Genomic DNA, 21,071 nt, shown 5'->3' on the forward strand with positions numbered 1-21,071 from the left:
GAAAATAATTTGAGAAACAAAGATGTTCATTGCAACGTCATCATATTGAAAAAAAAAGGAACAATCTCAAAGTCTACCAGTACGTCAGCAGTTATACAACATACATTAGAAAAATAAGGTACATTTATACCTTTATTAAAAAATAACTAGTGCTTGTTTGACAGCCACAATGATAGGTGCTGGAAATATAAAAAAGATTAAGAGGTAATAATAGACTAATTTGTATCCATTTAAAGAATGCTTATAGGGGTGCCTGGGTGGCTCAGTCGGTTAAGCGTCTGGCTTCGGCTCAGGTCATGATCTCACGGTTCGTGGGTTCGAGCCCTACATAGGGCTCTGTGCTGACCGCCAGCTCAGAGCTTGGAGCCTATTTCAGATTCTGTGTTTCCCTCTCTCTCTGAGCCTCCCCTGCTCTCCTTGTCTCTCTCTGTCTCTCAAAAATAAATTTTAAAACATTTAAAAAAATTTTTAAAAAGAATGTTTATGAAGAGTTTCAAGAAAATAAGGACACATTTGTGATATGCCTACTGAATAACAATGAATCTAAAATCGATGACAGATGAAACAAAATATGCCACAGGCTAGTTAATAACAGTGACTACCTCTGAGTGGTGATTTTAAGAGTGATTTTTCCTTCTTTATACTTTTCTGAACTTTCAAATTTTTCAAAATAAGTTTTACAAAATAAATTTATTTCAAAATAAATATTCAGCGCTACTAATACAAATTAGTTTGAGAACTGTAAACCTGCCACAACAATGTCAGTTTACCTGTTGCAATAATAAACTGCATTATTTGGATCCAGTTCTATTGCCTGTGTGTAACAGTCCACAGCAGCAGCGTAATTTTCTTCTTTCATGTGGTTATTGCCTAAAATAATCAATATGAACAAATAAATAAATAAAGTAAAATAAAATAATCAATATGTACCATAAGCACAATACACACATACAAAAGTCTGAAAGATACATTTTAACCATAGAAAACTACAGTAATAGGAAGGTTAGCAACGTGATTTTTTTAAATTTTTTAAATAAACTCTACCCTCGTGTGAGGCTTGAACTCACGTCCCTGAGATCAAGAGTCGTATACTCTACAAACTGAGTGAGCCAGGCGCCCAGTCAATGTGATTTTTCAGTGGCACCAGAAATAAATATTATATTTTACTATACAGTTGGCACTCCTTATCAGTGTGTTAGAATGACTTTAATAATGTAAAGTCTTAAAACAATTAATGTTTGTATACCTTATTATTCACTTATTTTCAATAAGTGAGTAAATGCAACAATTATACATATCTCATTGCAAAATCTAATCTCTTCTCACCTTCCTTATCTCAATTTCCCTCCTTCCTTTTAGAGCGGCCCACCCTATTCCAGGTGCTACCACCTTCTCAATCATCATGTCATTATCTACTCCCTCCCTAGTCAAAACATACACCTTCTATGTGGCACCTGGGTGGCTCAGTCAGTTAAGCATCTGACACTCGATTTAAGGTAAGGTCATGATCCCAGGGTTCATGGGATTGAGGCCCACGTCAGGCTCCAGGCTGACAGTGTGCAGCCTGCCTGGAATTCTCTCTTTCCCTCTTTCTCTCCCCCTCCAGCGTTCTCTCTCTCAAAATACATAAACAAAAGCAAAAACAAAAACAAACAAAAAAACCCAAAACCTGATGAATAGCCCAAATCTCAGAACTCTGCTGTGTGGCTAAGCCAGTAAAATTAATCACGTAAATTTGTTATTGGAAGATTGTATTTTTTTTTGTGCTACCCTTTCCAGAGATAGATTTCTTAAAGGGGACTATTGGGCATTAATTTCTAGAAAGAATTAACAACGAGCCAGCAAAGTAAGGGATTACCTGTTGGCTATCTTTTGTATTCCATTAAAGGGAATGCTCATTGTTATGAACCACTGTTCAAAATTGAAATTTTAAAACAGTGGGATTAAGAGGAAGGATTTACATCAAAAAAGCCTTTGTTATTCCTCCCAGCTTTCTCTAAACTAGAAGCTCTCCTATTAGCTTTGGCTTTTAATAGATCATTGGCTGCCTGACAGGAGGAGTAGAGTATAACTTTCAGGGAACAGAACAGGAAGATTAAAGGAAAGGCAGGTAGACAAAAGGATCTAAAAGTATGTAAAAGTTACTGCAAATTAAGAATCAAAAATGAAGGGTGACTGGGAGGCTTAGTTGGTTAAGCTTCAGACTCCTGATTTCAGCTCAGGTCATGATCTCACTGTTGTGGGTTTGAACTCTGCAGTCGGGCTCTGCTCTGACAGTGGGGAGCCTGCTTAGGATTCTCTCTCCCCCTCTCTCTGCCCCTCTCCTGCTCGTTCTCCCTCTCTCTCTCTCTCAAAATAAACATGAAAAAAAAAAAAAAGAAACAGACCTTCACCTTGCATTAAAAAAAAACCAGAAACGAATATAAAGACTAGCCTAATAGGTACAGGTTTCTCTGGGTGTGATAAAAATGCTCTATAATTGTGAAAATGGCTGCACAACTCTGTGAACATACTACAAAACCAATGATTTTGTACACTTAAGAAATTTGTTTTTAATGTTTATTTTTTAGAGGGAGAGGCAGAGTGCAAGCAGGGGAGGGGCAGAGAAACAGGCACACACAGAACCTGAAGCAGGCTCAAAACTCTGAGTCATCAGCACAAGCCCATCGCAAGGTGGCAACTCATCAGCTGGGAGATCATGACCTGAGCCGAAGTCAGACGCTTAACTGCGCCAGACACCCAGGCCTCAGAATTTGTACACTTTAAAGGAGTAAATTTTACTTACAATAAAGCTGTTTCTATAATTTAAAAAACTAAGTTATATCTCCACCCCCAAAAAGTAATGAATATAAAGCCTCTAAGGAAGCTAAGAGGATGACATAGTTTTAATGATAGAGCAAGAAATTAACTACAGGAGCCTAGGTACTGAAATAGATTTGCTTAACCCAAGTAAAAGATTTAAATTTTCTGGGTTATGTGGATTTTCCTGTTGTTCTTGGGCCTTTTTGTCTTGGGGATCTTAGGGAGCCCTCTTATCAATGATAGACCCTAATAGTTAAAACCAGAAAATGACAAGACTATTTATCTCATGCTCTAACCAAAATGCATTGTTCTTATTTCTTATCACATTTTATGGAAGCAATGATGAAGGTGTTGTGCAATGACCAGAACATTCCAACTGCTAGTCTAGAAAAGCCCTAATAGCAGCAAGGTCATGCCTAAAAGACGCCTCTCAAGTCCCTTTCCCTGCCCTTGGTACATGCGGAAAACATACTGATCCCCAGCGGTGATCAGGCACTGCTCCTGGCTCTCTAGCACATCCCCTCTGAACCTCTGCCTGTAAAACTCTCGGTGTCCACCTTGTGGGCAGAGAGGTGGGCACTCGTAAAAGCTTGAGCATGCCACCTTTTCTGGCTGCTGGCACCCAAAGTAAATTTCTCCTTTCTCTTTTCCAAACCCTTATCTTTTGAGTTATTGACTACTCTTGAAACAAGTTTGGGAGTTTACCTGAGTTTGTTCAGCAAGCGTGTTGGCAAACCCAGCCAGGAGCTTTGCTTCTGACTGTGCAGCCCCCTTGAGATTCCAGGGGACAGAGCAGCTGGCCCCCCAGTGTCAGAGCTCACCTGTTTCTTTCCTGAGTTAGCAGCTCTGGCAGATCATTTGGTAGTAGAGTGGTATAATAATAATAATTATTATTAAAATCTATTGTATGTCTTTTCTCGTAAACCACCATACCAAAAGTCTACAAACTATATTGTATATACACTATATATATATATATATACACACACACACATAACATGTATATATATTTATACATGTTAACAATAAGCCTCAGGTCACAAAATATCCAATATGCAAATATTCAGGACATAAAAGAAGAAATTTGTAAAGATAGATGTAACTGAACACTGTATAGCACTTTATACTTATGTGGCACTCTCCTATAAAATTGTCTCCTTTAATTATCAAGACAACGTATAAGAGGCACCTGGGTGGCTCAGTCAGTTAAGTGTCTGACTTTAGCTCAGGTCGTGATCTCACAGTTCATGGGTTCCAGCCATGTGTCAGGCTCTGTGCTGACAGCTCAGAGCCTGGAGCCTGCTTCAGATTCTGTGTCTACCCCTCCCTCTCCTTCTTCCTCCTCTCCCTCCTCTCCCTCTCCCTCTCAAAAATAAATATTAAAAAAAAGACAACCTACAAATTATGTCCATATTTGTGTGATATGTCAGGGAATCACAGAAATGAAACCATCTTGGTTTTGTCTCAACTTACTGCAACTCTTTACAAATGAAGCACACAAAAATATTTGAAAGACACCTTTTAGGAAGGTACTACCTGGCTAGAAGCCTTGATTAACACAGATAAGTATAACAGGCAACCTGCAAAAATCTTATGCTTGACAAACTACAGCACCCATTAGTGATCACATGAATAAAAACCTGTATAAAATAACAACTGCTTTAACTTTGTCTGTAACATGTCTCAGATGTGACATGTCCAACTCTTGATTTAAGCTCTGGTCATGATCCCAGGGTGTGGGGTTGAGTCCTGCTTCAGGCTCTGTGCTGAGCCTGGAGCCTACTTGAGAGTCTTGCTTGCTTTCTCACTCTCTCTCTCTCTTTCTCTCTCTCTCTCTCTCTCTCTCCCCCTCTGTCCCCTTCCCACCTCCTGGTCATGCATATGCTCTCTCTCTCTCTCTCTCTCTCTAGTATTAAAAAAAGAAAGAAAAAGAATGAAAGCTTTTGTGGTTCAAGAGGAAAGCAGTGAGTAATTCAGTTACCCATGCTGGAGCCGTAAGAGTCTCAGCCTGCACATTCTCCCAACCCTCATCTTACCAACATCCATTACATCAAAGCAAACTCTGTGGGGAATGCAATCTCCCAGTGTTCTGCATTCAGAGGGAGCGAACATGAGGGCCAAAGATAAAATTTCAATTTGCCATTTATTCAATACCATTATTAGACCTAAACCAAGAGACCTTTAGAAGCAAAGCATTAATAGACAATACAGTGTGTCACAGAGGATTTCACACACTAGAAAACTCAGAGCGAGGGAAAAAAAAATCAGGTTAAATTGTTTCAACTAGAAACTAAACATATGAAAAATGCACTTGTATCTGGATGGTTTAAATCCAAATTCTTTGGGGATTACTCTTAACTCAAATGAAAACAAGGATCTAGTTGTTACTTAATTTTGCATGTAATTTATGAAAATCATACTATTCTAAAATTTTAAGCCACTGTAATAGCATAATTTCTCAGAGGAAGTAAGAAATTGAAAATTGACATCAGTCTATTTGTTGGAGATACAGAACTTCAAAATGTAATCCCATGAAGATAATCACATAATAGTAAAAATGTAGACAAAGATATTAAGACAATGTTATCTAGGATTACAAAATTATCTGGCTAGGTAGGTAAATCATGGTCTAACAGTACTATGGATTACTATGTGGCCATTAAAAAAAGTGCCATATTTTAAAAAAACAGTGATATAGATGTATATTTATAATAAAACTTTAATAGAGAGAATAAGGCCCAAGAAATAGGAATGGCATACTCTCCTCCATATTTATCTTTTTAGACATCAAGTGATTGTGTTTGTTGTGTTTTGTCTTGCTTTTAACTAAACTGCCTTCTTCAGTCTAAAGTCCAGGCAATGGTTCTGAACCAATTTTATATAGCTTCTGAATGTGGCATATTCCCTAAAAATCCCTGCCTATAGGACAGGGAATGTTTGGCTCTCATTCACTGCTAATACAAGACTCTTCCCTAGAACTTCTTAGTACCAATCTTGTGTGCCTGACCTAACTCTCCTCTATAGCATAACATAAATGCCATGACAGAAAAAACTAATCACAGATCCTCAACACTGACTTATTTACTAAAACCAAAAATGCCTCAAGAGCCAGTATTAAAAAGTATAATAATGTAGTAGTCAAATGTGGTAATAAATACTTAAGTCAAGCACCATATACACATATTAAGAAATATCAAAGAACTCAAAAATACTAAATATATATAAAAGTTAAAATAATACTGAAAATTATTTTCCTCTATTCAAGCATAAAAAAGAATTTGCAATGCCGATTTCTTCTCTCCTTTCTTCAAGCATAAAAAAAAATTTGGAATCCCAGAGTACATGTAGCAAATTCAGTTATAAGTAATCACCCCTTAAATTACTTGTTTTGCAGTTTTATTCACAGCAGATCTGCTTCTCTTGAGAGAAGGTATAACTATATTATTTCTCTCAGCCATTCTAGGTTTCCAGGCTTCTTCCCTATCACTTTCATTTCTGTTTCACAAATACCACGTGAACTTATGACAGTGAGACTTGGCAGTGTAAATCAGAGTCTTACCAATTGGCAGAGTCACTTTCTCCTGAGTTTCATGAAGTTTTACCAAATACTAATATCTCTATGAAATACTCACCTTCATCTTTTAATTGGTCAGCTTTTCCCACATCTTCAGGCACTGAATTTGAGAGAGGCAAAATGTCATTCTGAAATTAAATAAAAATCAATGTATGGTGTTTCCATTTACCCACATAAAAAAGTCATCCCACAGAACTATAAATAATAATAAACTGTATTATAGTAAATCACCTATAATTACATCTGATGAAATCTGACTGTAAATAATAGTGTTACAAAGAAATAGGGAGAAAGTCCTCTCACATACTTTTTTTAGAAAAATGACTATGTAGAATTTTTCTAGAAGATAACAGGCTAATGTAAATCAAATTTTTTTACTTGCTTTTCCTCTATCAAAAAACACTACTTCATGAACAAATATAAATAATCAGTATACAAAGAATAGGAATAGAAATATATTCAAGAGATTATTTATAGTAATAAAAATCTTGAAACATGTTTAATATCTAAAGAGATATCCTAAGTCAAATCCACAGTTTTTAAAAAGAAGCATTAATAATATGATTCTATTATTTAACTATGTGCATATACACATATACACATATACACGCACACAGGCTAAGAAAACAAGGACAGGAAAGGTCTAACGAAAAAAGTTAACAGTAATACTTAGAGGTAAAATTTTCAGTTTCTTCTTTCTATCTTTCCATGTGGACCAATTTTTTTTTAAAAACAATGGACATATATTAATTTATCATTAAAAAAGCAATGTAAATTTCCTGTTTTCAGTAGCTACTATCATCCTCAAACCTCTTTTGCATTACTAATGTTCAAACCAAAGAGATATTCAGAAATATCTTGAGTGGCAATTGGAATACAATGTATTTTTCCATTTTAGAAAGACCTTTAAACAATATTTTTTAATGTTTATTTATTTTTGAGAAAGAGAGACAGTGTGCAAGCAGGGGAGGAGCATAGAGAGAGGGAGACACAGAATCCAACACAGGCTTCAGGCTCTGACCTGTCAGCACAGAGCCTGAATGGGGCTCAAACCCACAACAGGTGAGATTATCACATGACTGACGTTGGAAGCTTAACTGACTGAGCCACCCAGGTGCCCCTTGAAAGATCTTTCTTGTGTTGCTTTTACACTGGACTCTGAAGTTCATGAATAAGTCTACAATTTTCAAGAAAGCATAATTTGTAGCTAATATACCTATGTACTACATTTAGAATATAGCCACCATTTGTTTATTTTGAAAGAGACAGAGAAGCACGAGTGGGGAAGGGGCAGAGAGAGGGGTAGAAAGAGAATCTCAAGCAGGCTCTGCACTGTCAGCACAGAGCCCAATGTGGAGCTTGAACCCACGAAGCCACGAGATTATGACCTGAGCCAAAACCAAGAGTTGGACCCTTAACTGACTGAGCCATCCAGGCATCCCTCACCATTATCTTTCTCTTGACTAAAGTTTCAATAAACGTGACAGCTCTAACTTTAGAAATATACTTTGCTAATTACATACAAATATTCACAAGTACAAAATCATTAATAAAGTATCTGAGTTCTTTTTTTAATCTTTCTACACTGATCAGTTTTTCTAAACATAAAGTTATTAGAATAAAAATGTATAGAATCCATATAGGAATCCTTATAACTAGAGGTCACTACTTAAAACTTATAGTCTCATAGGATGTAAGTACAGTTCAAAGATACATTGTTGGCCTGCAGTACTTGCTTTCAGGATTTCTTCTATTTCACACTTTCTAATAAGGCTGGGCAGCTAATGCAGGGATTGAGGGAATGACTTTTTGAGCCAGAAAAATGGCATATTGAGAAATGGATTCTAATCCATTCTGTCTTCTAAATTCTTCTGAATTATTTTAATAAAATTGCCACAGTTGTATAACTTTGAAAACTAATTCTCATATTCATTAGATGCATTTGAGGAAGCCATGTTTTGGGGATGAGTGTTACTTGCTTTATATAAAAAGAATGAATTCATTTAGTATATAAATTTAATTTGGGTGAGGGGGGGGTGGAACAGAAGAGGCCGACCAGTATCCTGAAACTAAAATGACAGGCCTAACAACCATGGACACTTGGTGAGAGAAATAATTTAAAATGTTTTAAGTTCTTATTTTAATTCCAATTAGTTAACATACAATATTCTACTAGTTCCAGGTGTACAGTGTAGTGATTCAACAGTTCTGTACATCACCAGGGGGTCATTGTAGCAAGTGCGCTCCTTCATCCTCCACCCCCCACCCCCTCCGCTCTGGTAGCCATCAGTTTGTTCTCTGTAGTTAAGGGTCTGTTTCTGGGTCTGTCTCTGTCTCCCTTTTTATTTTCCCTTTGCTTGCTTGTTTTCAAAATTCCACATGAGTGAAATCATATGGGATTTATCTTTCTCTGACTTATTTCACTTACATTGTACTCTAGCTTCATCTATGTTGTTGCAAATGGCAAGATTTCCTTCTTTTTTATGGCTGAAGAGAGACAAATAATTTCTTTAATTATAACAATCTTAAGCTGCTCTGGGCAAGTTTTAGACTCTGTTTGCTGTACTGTGCTAGCAAACACATATGTAATGAAGTTGCTGCTGTTGAATAGGAATAAACAAAGGAGGGATAACCACAAATAACACTATGCAGAAACACAACGGAGCCAGTTTTAAGAAATTATATTTTAAAAAATACCAAGTAAAAAATGTTTACAATTAAATACAATCAGAGAGAAATAGTAAGAGAGGCACACACACAAAAACAGAGTTCTATTTAAACAGAGTGCAAAAGTCAATTGGAGCTTTCTGGGAGGTAAAGAAAAATACTAATATCTTCAGTACTCGGCCAACAGGGCGAAAGAGCTAAGGAGTGAGCCCATCCAAGTGTGTCTCCAGCACAGGCCTCGTGGGCATCTAGGAGTTAAAGAAGGTCGGCTTCAGCCACAGGCATGTCCAGCCACTGAAATGGGGTTCCCTGAGGAGGCCGGAAGCCCAGGCAATGAAAGAGCCATAGCAACCGAAGTGAAGAAAAGGGGAATTCTCTGATGAGGAGTGCAGGGATACGTCACTATCTCCTTACATCGTTGTTACATAATTAGAATTCATCTGTGTGATAAATGCATTATTCTTTTTCCAAGAATAGAGAGAACAGTGGACTGCCAAACTGCCGTCTTCACTGCAACTCTCAGAACCTCTTCTCACAAGTTCTAGAAACAGTCAGTGTGGTATTCTCAGCAAGGTCCCTGCCAGGCTTAAAAATACACTCCATGATTCAGCCTCTCTCCTGAGTGCCTCCTTCTGTACTGAAGCTTGAATACAGAACTAGAATAACAAAATGAGTTCATGAGGCATCAAAATGCAACCGAAAAACACATGGGAGATCACCCTGACGCCCTACACTCAGTCTCCTTAACATTTTTCAAATTTATGGTCATGTTCCCTGAAAAGGCCAGAAACCAGCGACCATGGAAACAGTTCTCAAGAGCAGGCACCAGAAACCTGGTTTTCGGTGTTACATTTGCACATTAGGCCTGAACCTTCCCCTGTTTTAAAGAGCCCTTATAATGGCCAAATTTGATGAAATCTGCTTCAAAGTGATGATTCAACTCAATTTCTACATAGTTGCTTCAGAAACAGGAAAATTTTTTCATCTTGTATTTCATGCTTTAAGGGAAAGTAAATTCAAATGTCAGAAATCTAAAAATGCTCAGATACTATGAAGGACTTAAAAAGCATATCATTAAATATAAAAGAAGGTGAGAGAATGAGAATAGCTACTAATATGAAAACCAAAAATACACTGGAGGAGTTATATTTTAGTTCCCAAGTCATGTCCATGTGAACTATCTCCCTTATACCCAGGAAGAAGTTAGTTACTTAAAGGCATGGCCACTCAAATATTAAGAACTCAACTTAATATTTTAGTCATACTTAAATTGGATACCAAGGAGAAAACAGTGACAGCTTACCTTACAGAAGGAATTGCTGAACATTTCTGTCAAAGGCTGTGAAACTGCTAGATGAGTATCTTCTGGGCTGATTTTAAAAACTGTCTCCAAGCACTGAATTGCAACTTGAAATAAATTTGAATAGTGAAAAAAAAATTAGCAACCTAAAAAAAGAAACAACCTTTTTTTTTTCTGGTGGAAATTTGCACTTCATGCAATCTGTGGTAATTCAGTATTTATGATCACAGAACATAAGGAAAACTAAATGGTTCAGCTACATAGGGATTTCTGTTTATAGACCAGCTGTTGAAGGAAGACAATTTGATTTTGTATTCTTCACTTAAAGAAAGATGTTACCTAGAATATAATTTCTCAATATATCTATTACATCATATTCTTGCTGAAGCAAGTCATTAACAATAACTTACTTCTTGCTGCCAATATCTGATTATCAACCAATGTTCTAATGCTCTGAATAAAACAAACAAAAAAATCCTTTTTTTTATTTAAAAAATGTTTTATGTTTATTTATTATCGAGACAGAGAGAAACCGAGCATAAGTAGGAAAGGAGCAGAGAGAGAGAGGGAAACACTGAATCCCCAGCAGGCTCCAGGCTCTGAGCTGTCAGCACACAGCCTGACGCAGGGCTGGAACCCAGGAACCGTGAGACCATGACCTGAGCTGAAGTTGGATGCTTAACCAAGTGAGCCACCCAGGCACCCCAAAAACTTCCTTTTTTAAATGTGAGAAACAGAATTCTCAACCAGACCAAAAAATAGTAACAGAAACAGTTTCTGGCACAGAGGAAGCACTAAATATTAATCCTGGTGTATTATAAAGATAGGTTGGCTTTAAAGAATTCATTCATGCATACAAATTTACCCTAAGCACCTACTATGTGCAAGGTGTTGTTTCTAAAGTGGTAGGAATACAGCAGTTAATCTAAAGACAAAAATCATTATCCACGTGATGAAGCTTACATTTAGTAGCAGGAGTCAGAGACACACAAAACTACGCAGCATGTTAAATGGTGTAAGGTATGTCATCTGCATTTGGTATATGACAAGATAACTGATATGGCCAGGGTAAAGACAGGGTAGAAAGACGAGGTGGGAGATGATGCTAGAAAGCATGCCTGTTACTGAATGACAAGGCACCTCACATAACATTCTTAAAGAATGTGCGCGTCATGCTATGGGCAAACGGAGAGCCATAAAGAATACAGTGAAGGAGAGTAATGTAAGTGGATTTGTGTTTAGAACTACAAGTATGGTAGGAATGCAGAGAATGGATTAGAAAGACAAGCTGAAGGAGGACATGGAAGCAGAAAACCAGGTGGGTTCCTACTTAAATGATCTAAACATAAGGAGTCCAAGCCAGGGCGATTACAGGGAACGAAGATACCCTGTCCTTTCTACAAGTACTCACTGCAGTGAAGAGAAGCAGATTCTCATCTTGAGAATGCTCCCTGTCTCTGCGAGATCAGAATGTGGCCCAAGTGTCCAGTGTACTCCCCAACAGTGTGGGATAGATTCACATATATTTGTGTATGACTTTTATTATTATTTCTATGCAATTTATTTAAACTAAAAACAAAACAAAACAAAAACTCTTACCTCCATGCCATACCTCTAATAACCACCAATCTCTTCTCAGTATCTATGTGCTTGGTTTGTTTGTTTATTTATTAGCATTCTACAAATAAGAGAGATCATACAGTATTCATCTCCCTCTGCCTGACTGATTATAGGTTCATTTATATTTGTATATGACTTTTAAAGGATACATTATGTATTAATTGTGGCCCTGAGAAAAACCTCGGTCATAATAGGAATACTATTACTTTCACTACCCACAGAACAATTCTCCTTAGAAAAGGGACCGAATTGGGGCACCTGGGTGACTCAGTCAACTAAGTGTCCAACTTTGGCTCAGATCATGATCACATGGTTTGTGAGACTGAGCCCCACATCGAGCTCTCTGCTCTCAGCATAGAGCCCAGTTCAGATCTTCTGTCCCTCTCTCTCTCTGCGCACACTTTCTTTCTCTATCAAAAATAAACGAACACTGAGGTGCCTGGGTGGCTCAGTCAGTTAAGTGTCTGACTTCGGCTCAGGTCATGATCTCACGGTCCTTGAGTTCGAGCCCCACGTCAGGCTCTGCGCTGACAGCTCAGAGCCTGGAGCCTGCTTCAGATTCTGGTTCTCCCTCTCTCTCTGCTCCTCTCCCACTCTCACTCTGTCTCTCTCTCTCTCTCTCTCAAAAATAAATAAACATTTAAAATTTTTAATAAATAAATAAATAAACATTAATAAACAACTAAGTTACCAACCACAAGAAGTTCTTTAACATAGAAAATAATTCACTGTTTACCTACTCCTTATCCTCTTGACTTCTATTCTTGCCAACCACTTGTTTTCACACTTCAGTTGTTCTAGCACTAAAAACATTGGGCCACAAGAAAATAGGCTCCCACTGCCATGAAGTCAGTTAATATAAACAACAACAATAATAATGGTAAGTGTGTGTGTTTATGTGTATGTATTTATTCTTGATCAGTATCTTTCCTCCCTGATCAGACTGGTCATTTCCTTTAGTGTGCTATGTCAACACGTACTGATACATGATATTACTTATCACACTATAGGACATGCTCTTAAATGTCTATCTCCCACATTAGACTGTCTCCATGAGGATAAGACCTATATCTTATTCATCTCTGACTTTTACTTATCTGGCAAATAGTAGGTATTCAATAAATTTAATCTACTTTGTTTACAATGGAAGTAATAGTTCAATTACAGAGGAAATAACAATAAAATCTGTAGAGAAGGGCACTTCTCCCCTCCAAAACATTAGTTCACAGCCATGGGAAAGAGGGATAGTCCACAACCATGTCTTTAACCAAAAACCAGAGTATGTAACTTTGGTGGTAAACACCGACAGGTAAAAAGTCCATGTGGTAACTGAGGGATTTTTATGCTCTATCCAGTTGAGTCAATTCAGTCTAGCTCCTTATCACTGTGGCCACTGATCATAAAATACATACCTGGTATATACTAGACACAATTAAAAGCCATTAAAGGAGGCAGCTGTTTTGTTTGAAACACAACTATTTGGTGTGTTTTTTCAAACCACTTTAGTGAAGTATGGTTGACACATGAAAAGCTATTCATATTTAACATCTACAACTTGATGAATTTGAGGATCAGTATACACCTATGAAACCATTACCACCACTGAATCAAGAGACATACTCATCACCTCCCAAAGTTTGCTCTTTTCACTTTTATTATTGTATTTATGTTTGTAGTCAGAACACTTAACCTAGGATATATCTTCCTACCAAATCTTAAGTATATAGCAGCTAATGATGGGCAGAGTCGTAGGCCTCCAGAACTTGATTACCCTGCAGGAGTGAAACTTTGTACTCTTTGGCAATCACCTCCTTCCCCCAACTCTGGCAACCATCATTCTGCTTCCTGCTTCTATAAGTTTGACTATTTTAGATTCTCTATATAAGCAAAGAGAATTGTTTGATAGGTAAAGCTAGTTGTCAAAGTGTTTAGCCTTGATGATGATAGTGTAGATGGAGAGACTGAGGCAAAGGCCCAACTTGAACAGGTTCAAGAAAGAAGAGGAGAAGAATTCAAAACAGAAGGCATAGACCACTCTTTCAAAGAATTTTCCAGCAAAAGGAAGACAAAAAAGCAGGTGGCATTATGTGGGGTGAGGGTAATATGGCAAGAACTCAGGACTACCTTAATATTTATCCAGCTGAAGAAATCAAATAACCTGGGCACAATAATTTATCTTAATTTTACCTCAAGATTCTCACTTATGGAACAAAGATTATTACATTCGATCCTCCTTTCAAGAGGCTGTACTCATGAATACATCATACAAATACAAACAAATACTGTATATAATTATTGTTCCACTTTAGCATCGAACAATAATAGTGTGTTTTGTACTGATGAGGAGGACAGAAGGACAGACAGAACTCTTTTCAACACCTACCACATCCTACCTGTACAGCATTTTATTCAAAAGCTTCCATATGCTAGCTACCTGCCATGACTGATTCTGATTCTCCTAATAAATCTATCCGATGGACAGAAGGCAGGCAGTTTCCCTTAACAAACTTAGAAATTAAGACATAGACCAGCTAACTGGTATGTCCAGAATCACTTGATTCAATTCATCAATTCAAATCAATACATGTTGACTGTGCTTACACTATATTACATGCACTTATATGTGTCAGGTACTTTTCTTCATGCATTACATAGATGGGTGGATAAAACAGAAAAGATCTCTGACCTCTTGGGGTTGACTTTTGGAGACAGGGGTGGAGAGCTAAGTTATAAGCGATAAAAAGGAGAACAGAGTGAAGAGATGAGAATATGGAGAGCAAAGCAAGGAAAAGGCTCCATATGTAACAGCATGCCCAGGGTAGGTAGGCCTTATTTAGAAGAGAGATTTGACAAAAACCCAAAGAAGATGGGAGTATTACTGCTATCTGGAAGAATAACATTCTGAGCTGGAAAACAAAACAAACAAACCCAGAGCAAAAGCCCTTAGGAAAGAGGATTTTGTGTATTCAGAGTAAGGAAGCCAATTTGCTTAAAGCCAGTTGAGAAAGGGAAAGAGTTTGTGAAAAACACATCACAGAAGCCCAAGTTATATAAATACTTTAAACAATGACTAAGTAGCATGAGGAAGTCACTGCAAGATTCTGTGTAGAGAAATGATAGACTCGGGTTTTTTTTTAAGATTTTTTTTTTTTTGTAATTCTTAAAAAATGTTTATTTTGGGGCGCCTGGGTGGCTCAGTTGGTTAAGCCTCTGACTTCGGCTCAGGTCATGATCTCACATTTGTGGGTTCGAGCCCTGCGTCAGGTTCTGTGCTGACAGCTAGCTCAGAGCCTGGAGCCTGCTTCCGGTTCTGTGTTTCCTTCTCTCTCTGCCCCTCCCCCTCTCATGCTCTGTCTCTCTTTGTATCAAAATAAATAAAACATTAAAAAAAATGTTTATTTTTACAAGAGAGACATAGAGATGAGCGGGGGGTTGGCGGGGGGTGGCGTGCAGAGAGGGAGGGAGACACAGAATCCGAAGCAGGCTTCAGGCTCTGAGCTATAAGCACAGACCTCAACATGAGGCTCAAACCCATGAACCATGAGATCACGACCTGAGGCAAAATTGGATGCTTAACAGACAGCCACGCAGGAGCCATTTAAGATTTTATTTTTACATAAATGAGGCTAGAACTTACAACCCTGAGATCAAGAATCACACACGTTACTGACTGAACCAGCCAGATGCTCCCGACACACTCTTTTAAAATATCACTGGGAGCTGTATTGGGAATAGTCAACAAACCTGCAAGGACAGAAGCAGAGAGACCAGTTAGAGGCTATTACATTAAAAAAGATGAAAAATACCTGGTTCTGTCCATGGGTGACATCACTGGAGGTGGGAGGAAGACTCTAGATATATTTTGAAGGTACAGCCAACAGGATTTACTAATTGATTCAATGCAGAGTCTAAAAGAAAGACTTCAAAGTGATGCCCAAGTTTTGGGCCTAAGTAACTGAAAAAAAAGTTGCCATCAACTGAGATAGGGAACAGATTTTGGGTGGGAGGTTCAGTTCAGTCTTGGAAATGTTCACTTTGAGATGCCTATTACACATAGAAGTGAAGATATCTAGTAGGCAATTGGATATAAAAATCTGTAGTTCAGAAGGAAGGTATTTGCTAAATGTCAAGAAACTGAATGACATCATCAAAAAACTAAGTGTAAGGCCCCTGGGTGGCTCAATCAGTTAAATGTCCAACTTCTGCTCAGGTCACCATCTCATGGTTCATGAGTTCAAGTGATCTGTCAGGCCCTGTACTGACAGCTCAGAGCCTGAAGCCTACTTCAAATTCTGTGTCTCCCTCTCTCTCTGCACCCCCCCTTAAACTCTGTCCCTCTTTGTCTCTCAAAAATGAATAAACGTTTTCTAAAAAAGTAAGTGTAGATAATGAAGAGAAGGTAGATCAACCACTAGACCTTGGGCACTCTAGATCAGGGAAAAGAAGAAAAACTAGCAAAGGAGACAGAAGGAGCAAGCAATAAGACAAGAAGAAAACTAAAAGAGTGTGAGAAGGTATCCTGGAAGCCAAGTAAATCAAATATGTGACAGCAGGGCAGGGGTGGGGCTGGGAGATGAGGGAGATCATCAGCTTTATCAACAGCAGCTAATAAGACAGATGAAGACTGAGACTTGACCACTGAATTAAATAACTCAGAAATTACTGATGACTTTGATGAGAAGAGTATGGGTGGAGAGACTGAAGCAAAGGCCTAAGTGGAATGAGTATAAGAACGAATAGGAGAGGAATTTTAAAAAGCAAGTATAAATAATTCTTTCAAAGAGTTTTCTAGCAAAAGGAAGACAATAAAAGTAGGCAGTGGTTCAGAAGTAGGGGCGTAATTTGGCAAAAGTGATTAACTGTTGTTTTTGCTTTTTTTAGGAAGGGAGAAATAATGAAAAGTATATTCTGATAAAAATGATTCGACAGAGAGTTAAAATTTGCTGATGTAAGACAAGAAGGGTAGAAGAACTAGAGTGATATCCCAGAGTAGGTGAGACAGGATGGAATCAAATCCAGTGTGCCAGTAGAGAAGTTCCATTTGGAAAAGACAATGGTTGGTTCACCTATGGTATTTTAGTCTTGTTTCAGCTTCTCTAACAGAACGCCATAAACTGGGTGGCTTATAAGCAACAGAAATTTATTTCTTATAGTTTTAGAGGTTGGGAAGTCCAAGGTTAAGGTGCTGGCAAATTCAATGTCTAGTGAGAACCTGCTCTCCGGTTCACAGATGATACCTCTTCACTGTGTCCTCACATGGTAAAAGGAGTAAAGGAGTTCTATGGGGTCACTTAATAAGAGCACTAACTGCAATCATGAAGGCTCCACCTATTAATACGCTCAGACTGGGCATTAGGTTTCAACATATGAATTTTGAGGAAAATACAAACATTTAGTCCATAGCATATGGTAATAGTTAGGCAAGCAAGCAGAGTATGTAGGGGTGTACATGCTGATGTGTGAACAGATGGGGTAGGGGGAGTCTGTGGAAGTTGTTTTCTTATTCCTTCAATTTTCTTGGTAGAATAAGAAAGAAGGTTATAAACTAAAAGTGACTACAAAGGAGGAGATTTGAGAGTTTGAGAAGACATGAGAAAGTGTCAAAGTGCTGGTCTGGGAAAGCAAAAGTATGAATGAATTTTGAAGAGATAGTGTGATTGCCAGGCAGCATTACAGGTCCACTTGAGGCTCATGGTGATGAAATCAAAGTGGGATCAGTCGGCAAAGTTATTTATATGTTTTGCCCCATCTATACAAAGTCACATGGATATGAGCACAGAGTAGGTGGAGAGCTGAATTTAAACAAGGTTGGGTTTTGCAAGAAAGGGGTAGATATACCATGCATGAACATAATGATGAACCATGAAATTTAAATGGGGTAAGAATAGGGGTATGAAAGATAAGAGATCAACATACTGGAGGTATTGGTAGGGTCAAAGAATTATTGAGGTAGGGATTCTAGAGGGAGTGAGTTGGAAAGACTGGCAGTAGTGATCAGGAAGTGTTATGTTGACAAGAGAGATTACAGAGAGAATGTAGTTTCAGTAATGATAATGTCCAGGGAAGAGTTTCTCATCCTTGGCACTGATGACATTTTGGATTTCTTCCTGGGGGCCATCCTGTGTATTACAATATGTTTAGAAATATCCATGGCCTCTACCCACTAGATGTCATAAAGCAACTCCCCATTGGTGACAATCAAAATTGACTCCAGACAATGCAAAATCACCCTGAGTTGAGAATCACTAGTCTAGGGTATGGCCAAGCAGCAGAGTGGTTGAGATCACTGGAGGAGAGGTGAAGGAACAGAATGTTGAGAGAACTCAAAGAATCACCTATGAGTACACTGCAATTGCCAAGAATTAAGACAGGAATAGTACTAGAAAGAGTGACAGAGGGCAGGAGCCACATGAAACAGATGTCAGTAGATAACAACAATTAGGTGTGGGTGACAAATCTGATGAAAAAGCTCAAAGCTGATAAGGCTATAATAGTTCACCACTATGGTGAGGCTGGTAATAGAATTCAGGCTCCTTTCCTAGGGCTTTTTTAAATGTCTAGAAGGTGGGCAGACTTCTCCACATGATTTCATACTGAATTAAATTAGACTCACAGAGTCAAAAATAGGGGTCGGTCAAAAACAATTGGCACCATTTCTGACTGCCATATATAACAAACAGATGAAGGCACATATTTTTGGCTGAAGATCATCCTAAAAATAGGACGTAACATCTTGATTATTAAAAACCTCTCAATTTTCTTTCTTGCCCTTAAAAGTATTATGCTGCCTTTGATTAGAAAGAAACATCTTTTATTAAATAACTGCATTTACTACCGAGAAACTATAACCAACACTTTCTTTGGAAAACTAGTCACCTTTATCTTCACATAGTCTAACCGAGGACAAAAAGATCTTAATATCAAATGAACCAACTGCAATGTTCTCCAACTGTGTGTCACCTGCTCCTCTCACTGCCACCTGGAAAGACAGCATCTCACCAAATTGCAAGCAGATTTAGAGCAAATGCCCGATTTTCATCCCCACCTCTTAACAGCATATTCACAATAGAAACGCCTGCTAAAATTAATAGAGGTATCCCCTTTATAGGAGAAATAGCTTCAAGATGACAAAATCAAATTGCATTATAATTTATTAAATTCTCCCTAAATGTACTGTCTCATTGAATAATTAAGTCTTTAGGCCACAAGGAAAAGTATACTCATTGAACCTCCAAAAGCTCATCTGCAGAATCCAATCTGGTCATGGTTATACTGAATTTAAGTTTTATAATGCATAAATGTGAAGCAGAAAAGATGGTGTCAAGGAAACACATGATGCTATCACGCAAGTCTCACTCAACTTTACAGATTACCAAATCTAATAGTTAAAGCCTACATAAAACAAGGGTAAAGGCCTCTCATTTTCAAATCCTCAAATAGAAAGTTGTTAGAGCTTAATGGTGATGTAATTATTAGACTTTTACATACTGCTTTTAGGATGACTAAGGTATTTTCATATATTAATCCTAAATGAGATGCTGTTCTGTTAGGAAGAGACAAGATCTTCAGAGTAAAAACCAGGATTTAAATCTCAAACATTTCATTGTTATATTACTTAATCTATCTGGTTTCATTTATTATCTCTTAAATGAGGATAATACTACCTTGACAGTTACTATAAATAAAAAATTCCCCACAGTTTTAACAGCATAGTTCTGACACATAGTAGGTGTTCAATAAGTGAACAACAGTCCTCCTATTGTGTTGTTAATTAAAACCAAACAAGCCTCAGAGAATGGATATAGGATCTCTCTTCTTTAAAGATCAGCAAAACATTTTGATTTTGTTATAGTAGATCATAAAGTCAGGCTTACAGCTATTTTAGTCTTTATTTATAATTATATACAAATGAACATAAAAAGCAGGTGCCTACCTTCCAAACTTTCTTGTTCATCTGACGTATAAGCATCCATCTGACTTTGCTCCCGTAAGAAACGAATAACTGCATAAACTAAGTGCTTGATAGAGGACATTTTAAAAGCTTATACGCTTTTCCTTGATAAGAAAAAGGGAAACACTGATTTAAGTTATTTTAAAGAATCAGTCAGGAAGGTTATAAATAACAAGGATTATAAATTACATCAAAAGTAAAAAGCAAAAACAAAACCTGCATTACCGTCATTCTTCTTTTTAAAGTCAGAAGAACAAAGTATTGTTATGATAATATATCACATATACTAGACCCAGTCTAATACTAGACCCACTAGTATTAGATTATGTTAAAACTTGCCAAAGCAGAATTTTTCTTAAAACATGTACAACACTAGCTTAGATGCTCACTGGATATCTTACTGTATCTTAACAGTGTATATGGTACAGATAGGGATAAGGAGAGGGGTATAGATACAGAAGTAGAGATCCTCAAAAGGCCTCAGTACTAAGTTGAGGGAGATTTCATACTGCTGACTCAGAAGCTGATCTACAATGAGCCTCTTCCTCTATTTCATGAGATTTTTTTAACGTATGCATAATTTATGCTGCACCAACTTTTGTAGGCTGAGACTGTTATCTGAGGAGGAAAATATTAATGAAAGTTGTGCAACTATTGAGTGTCATTCTTAATAAAAATGGCATTTCTATTTAATCTAGACATGTCGGAAAATCATTGCCCAGGTCGATGGATACTACACACCGACCAGTGCTCTCTGCAGTAGCTGTGCTCTCGTGGACAAGCTGGAAGCACCCGGTCGTGTTCATTCACATGGAATACTATTGCATCCACAGTGGCGCAGGGCCAGCCGGCATTAATGGCTTATTTCCACTAAATCGCATCATCCATCTGTTCCCCAGATTCCCTAATCCAAAACCAGGGTGTGGTACCCGCCGCCAGGGTGTTTATTATTCCTAGGCTTATTGTAAACGCGAGCCCAGTCTTTAGGCCACGGGGTTACAAGTACTAAATAAGGCCCCAGGGCAGAAGGTGAAAAAAGAACTGGGGTTGGAAGGGGAGCGGAGGGGAAACGAAGATATCCAATCTCCTCCGGTGTTCTCCCTCTTCTCCCTATAACACATCGATCTCCTTCTCCCTCCTTTCGGTACCCGGGCCTC

General features: G+C 37.9%; 1 protein-coding gene across 1 annotated transcript in view; it reads right to left on the reverse strand.

Moving 5' to 3' along the window:
- The window catches only part of SGTB (small glutamine rich tetratricopeptide repeat containing beta), a 43,817-nt gene extending 23,804 nt beyond the window's left edge, over window positions 1-20,013 (reverse strand). Inside the window, exons 1-4 of the mRNA XM_029942337.1 lie at window positions 19,897-20,013; window positions 10,347-10,450; window positions 6,435-6,504; window positions 771-870 (exon numbers count right to left, since the gene is read on the reverse strand). Coding sequence (XP_029798197.1) covers window positions 771-870; window positions 6,435-6,504; window positions 10,347-10,450; window positions 19,897-19,996 — 374 coding nt within the window. The 5' untranslated portion in view covers window positions 19,997-20,013. The remainder of the gene's footprint in view (window positions 1-770; window positions 871-6,434; window positions 6,505-10,346; window positions 10,451-19,896) is intronic.
- Between the last annotated feature and the right edge of the window lie 1,058 nt (window positions 20,014-21,071).

Source organism: Suricata suricatta, chromosome 6 (assembly GCF_006229205.1).
Source record: "Suricata suricatta isolate VVHF042 chromosome 6, meerkat_22Aug2017_6uvM2_HiC, whole genome shotgun sequence".
NCBI classification, from domain to species: domain Eukaryota; kingdom Metazoa; phylum Chordata; class Mammalia; order Carnivora; family Herpestidae; genus Suricata; species Suricata suricatta.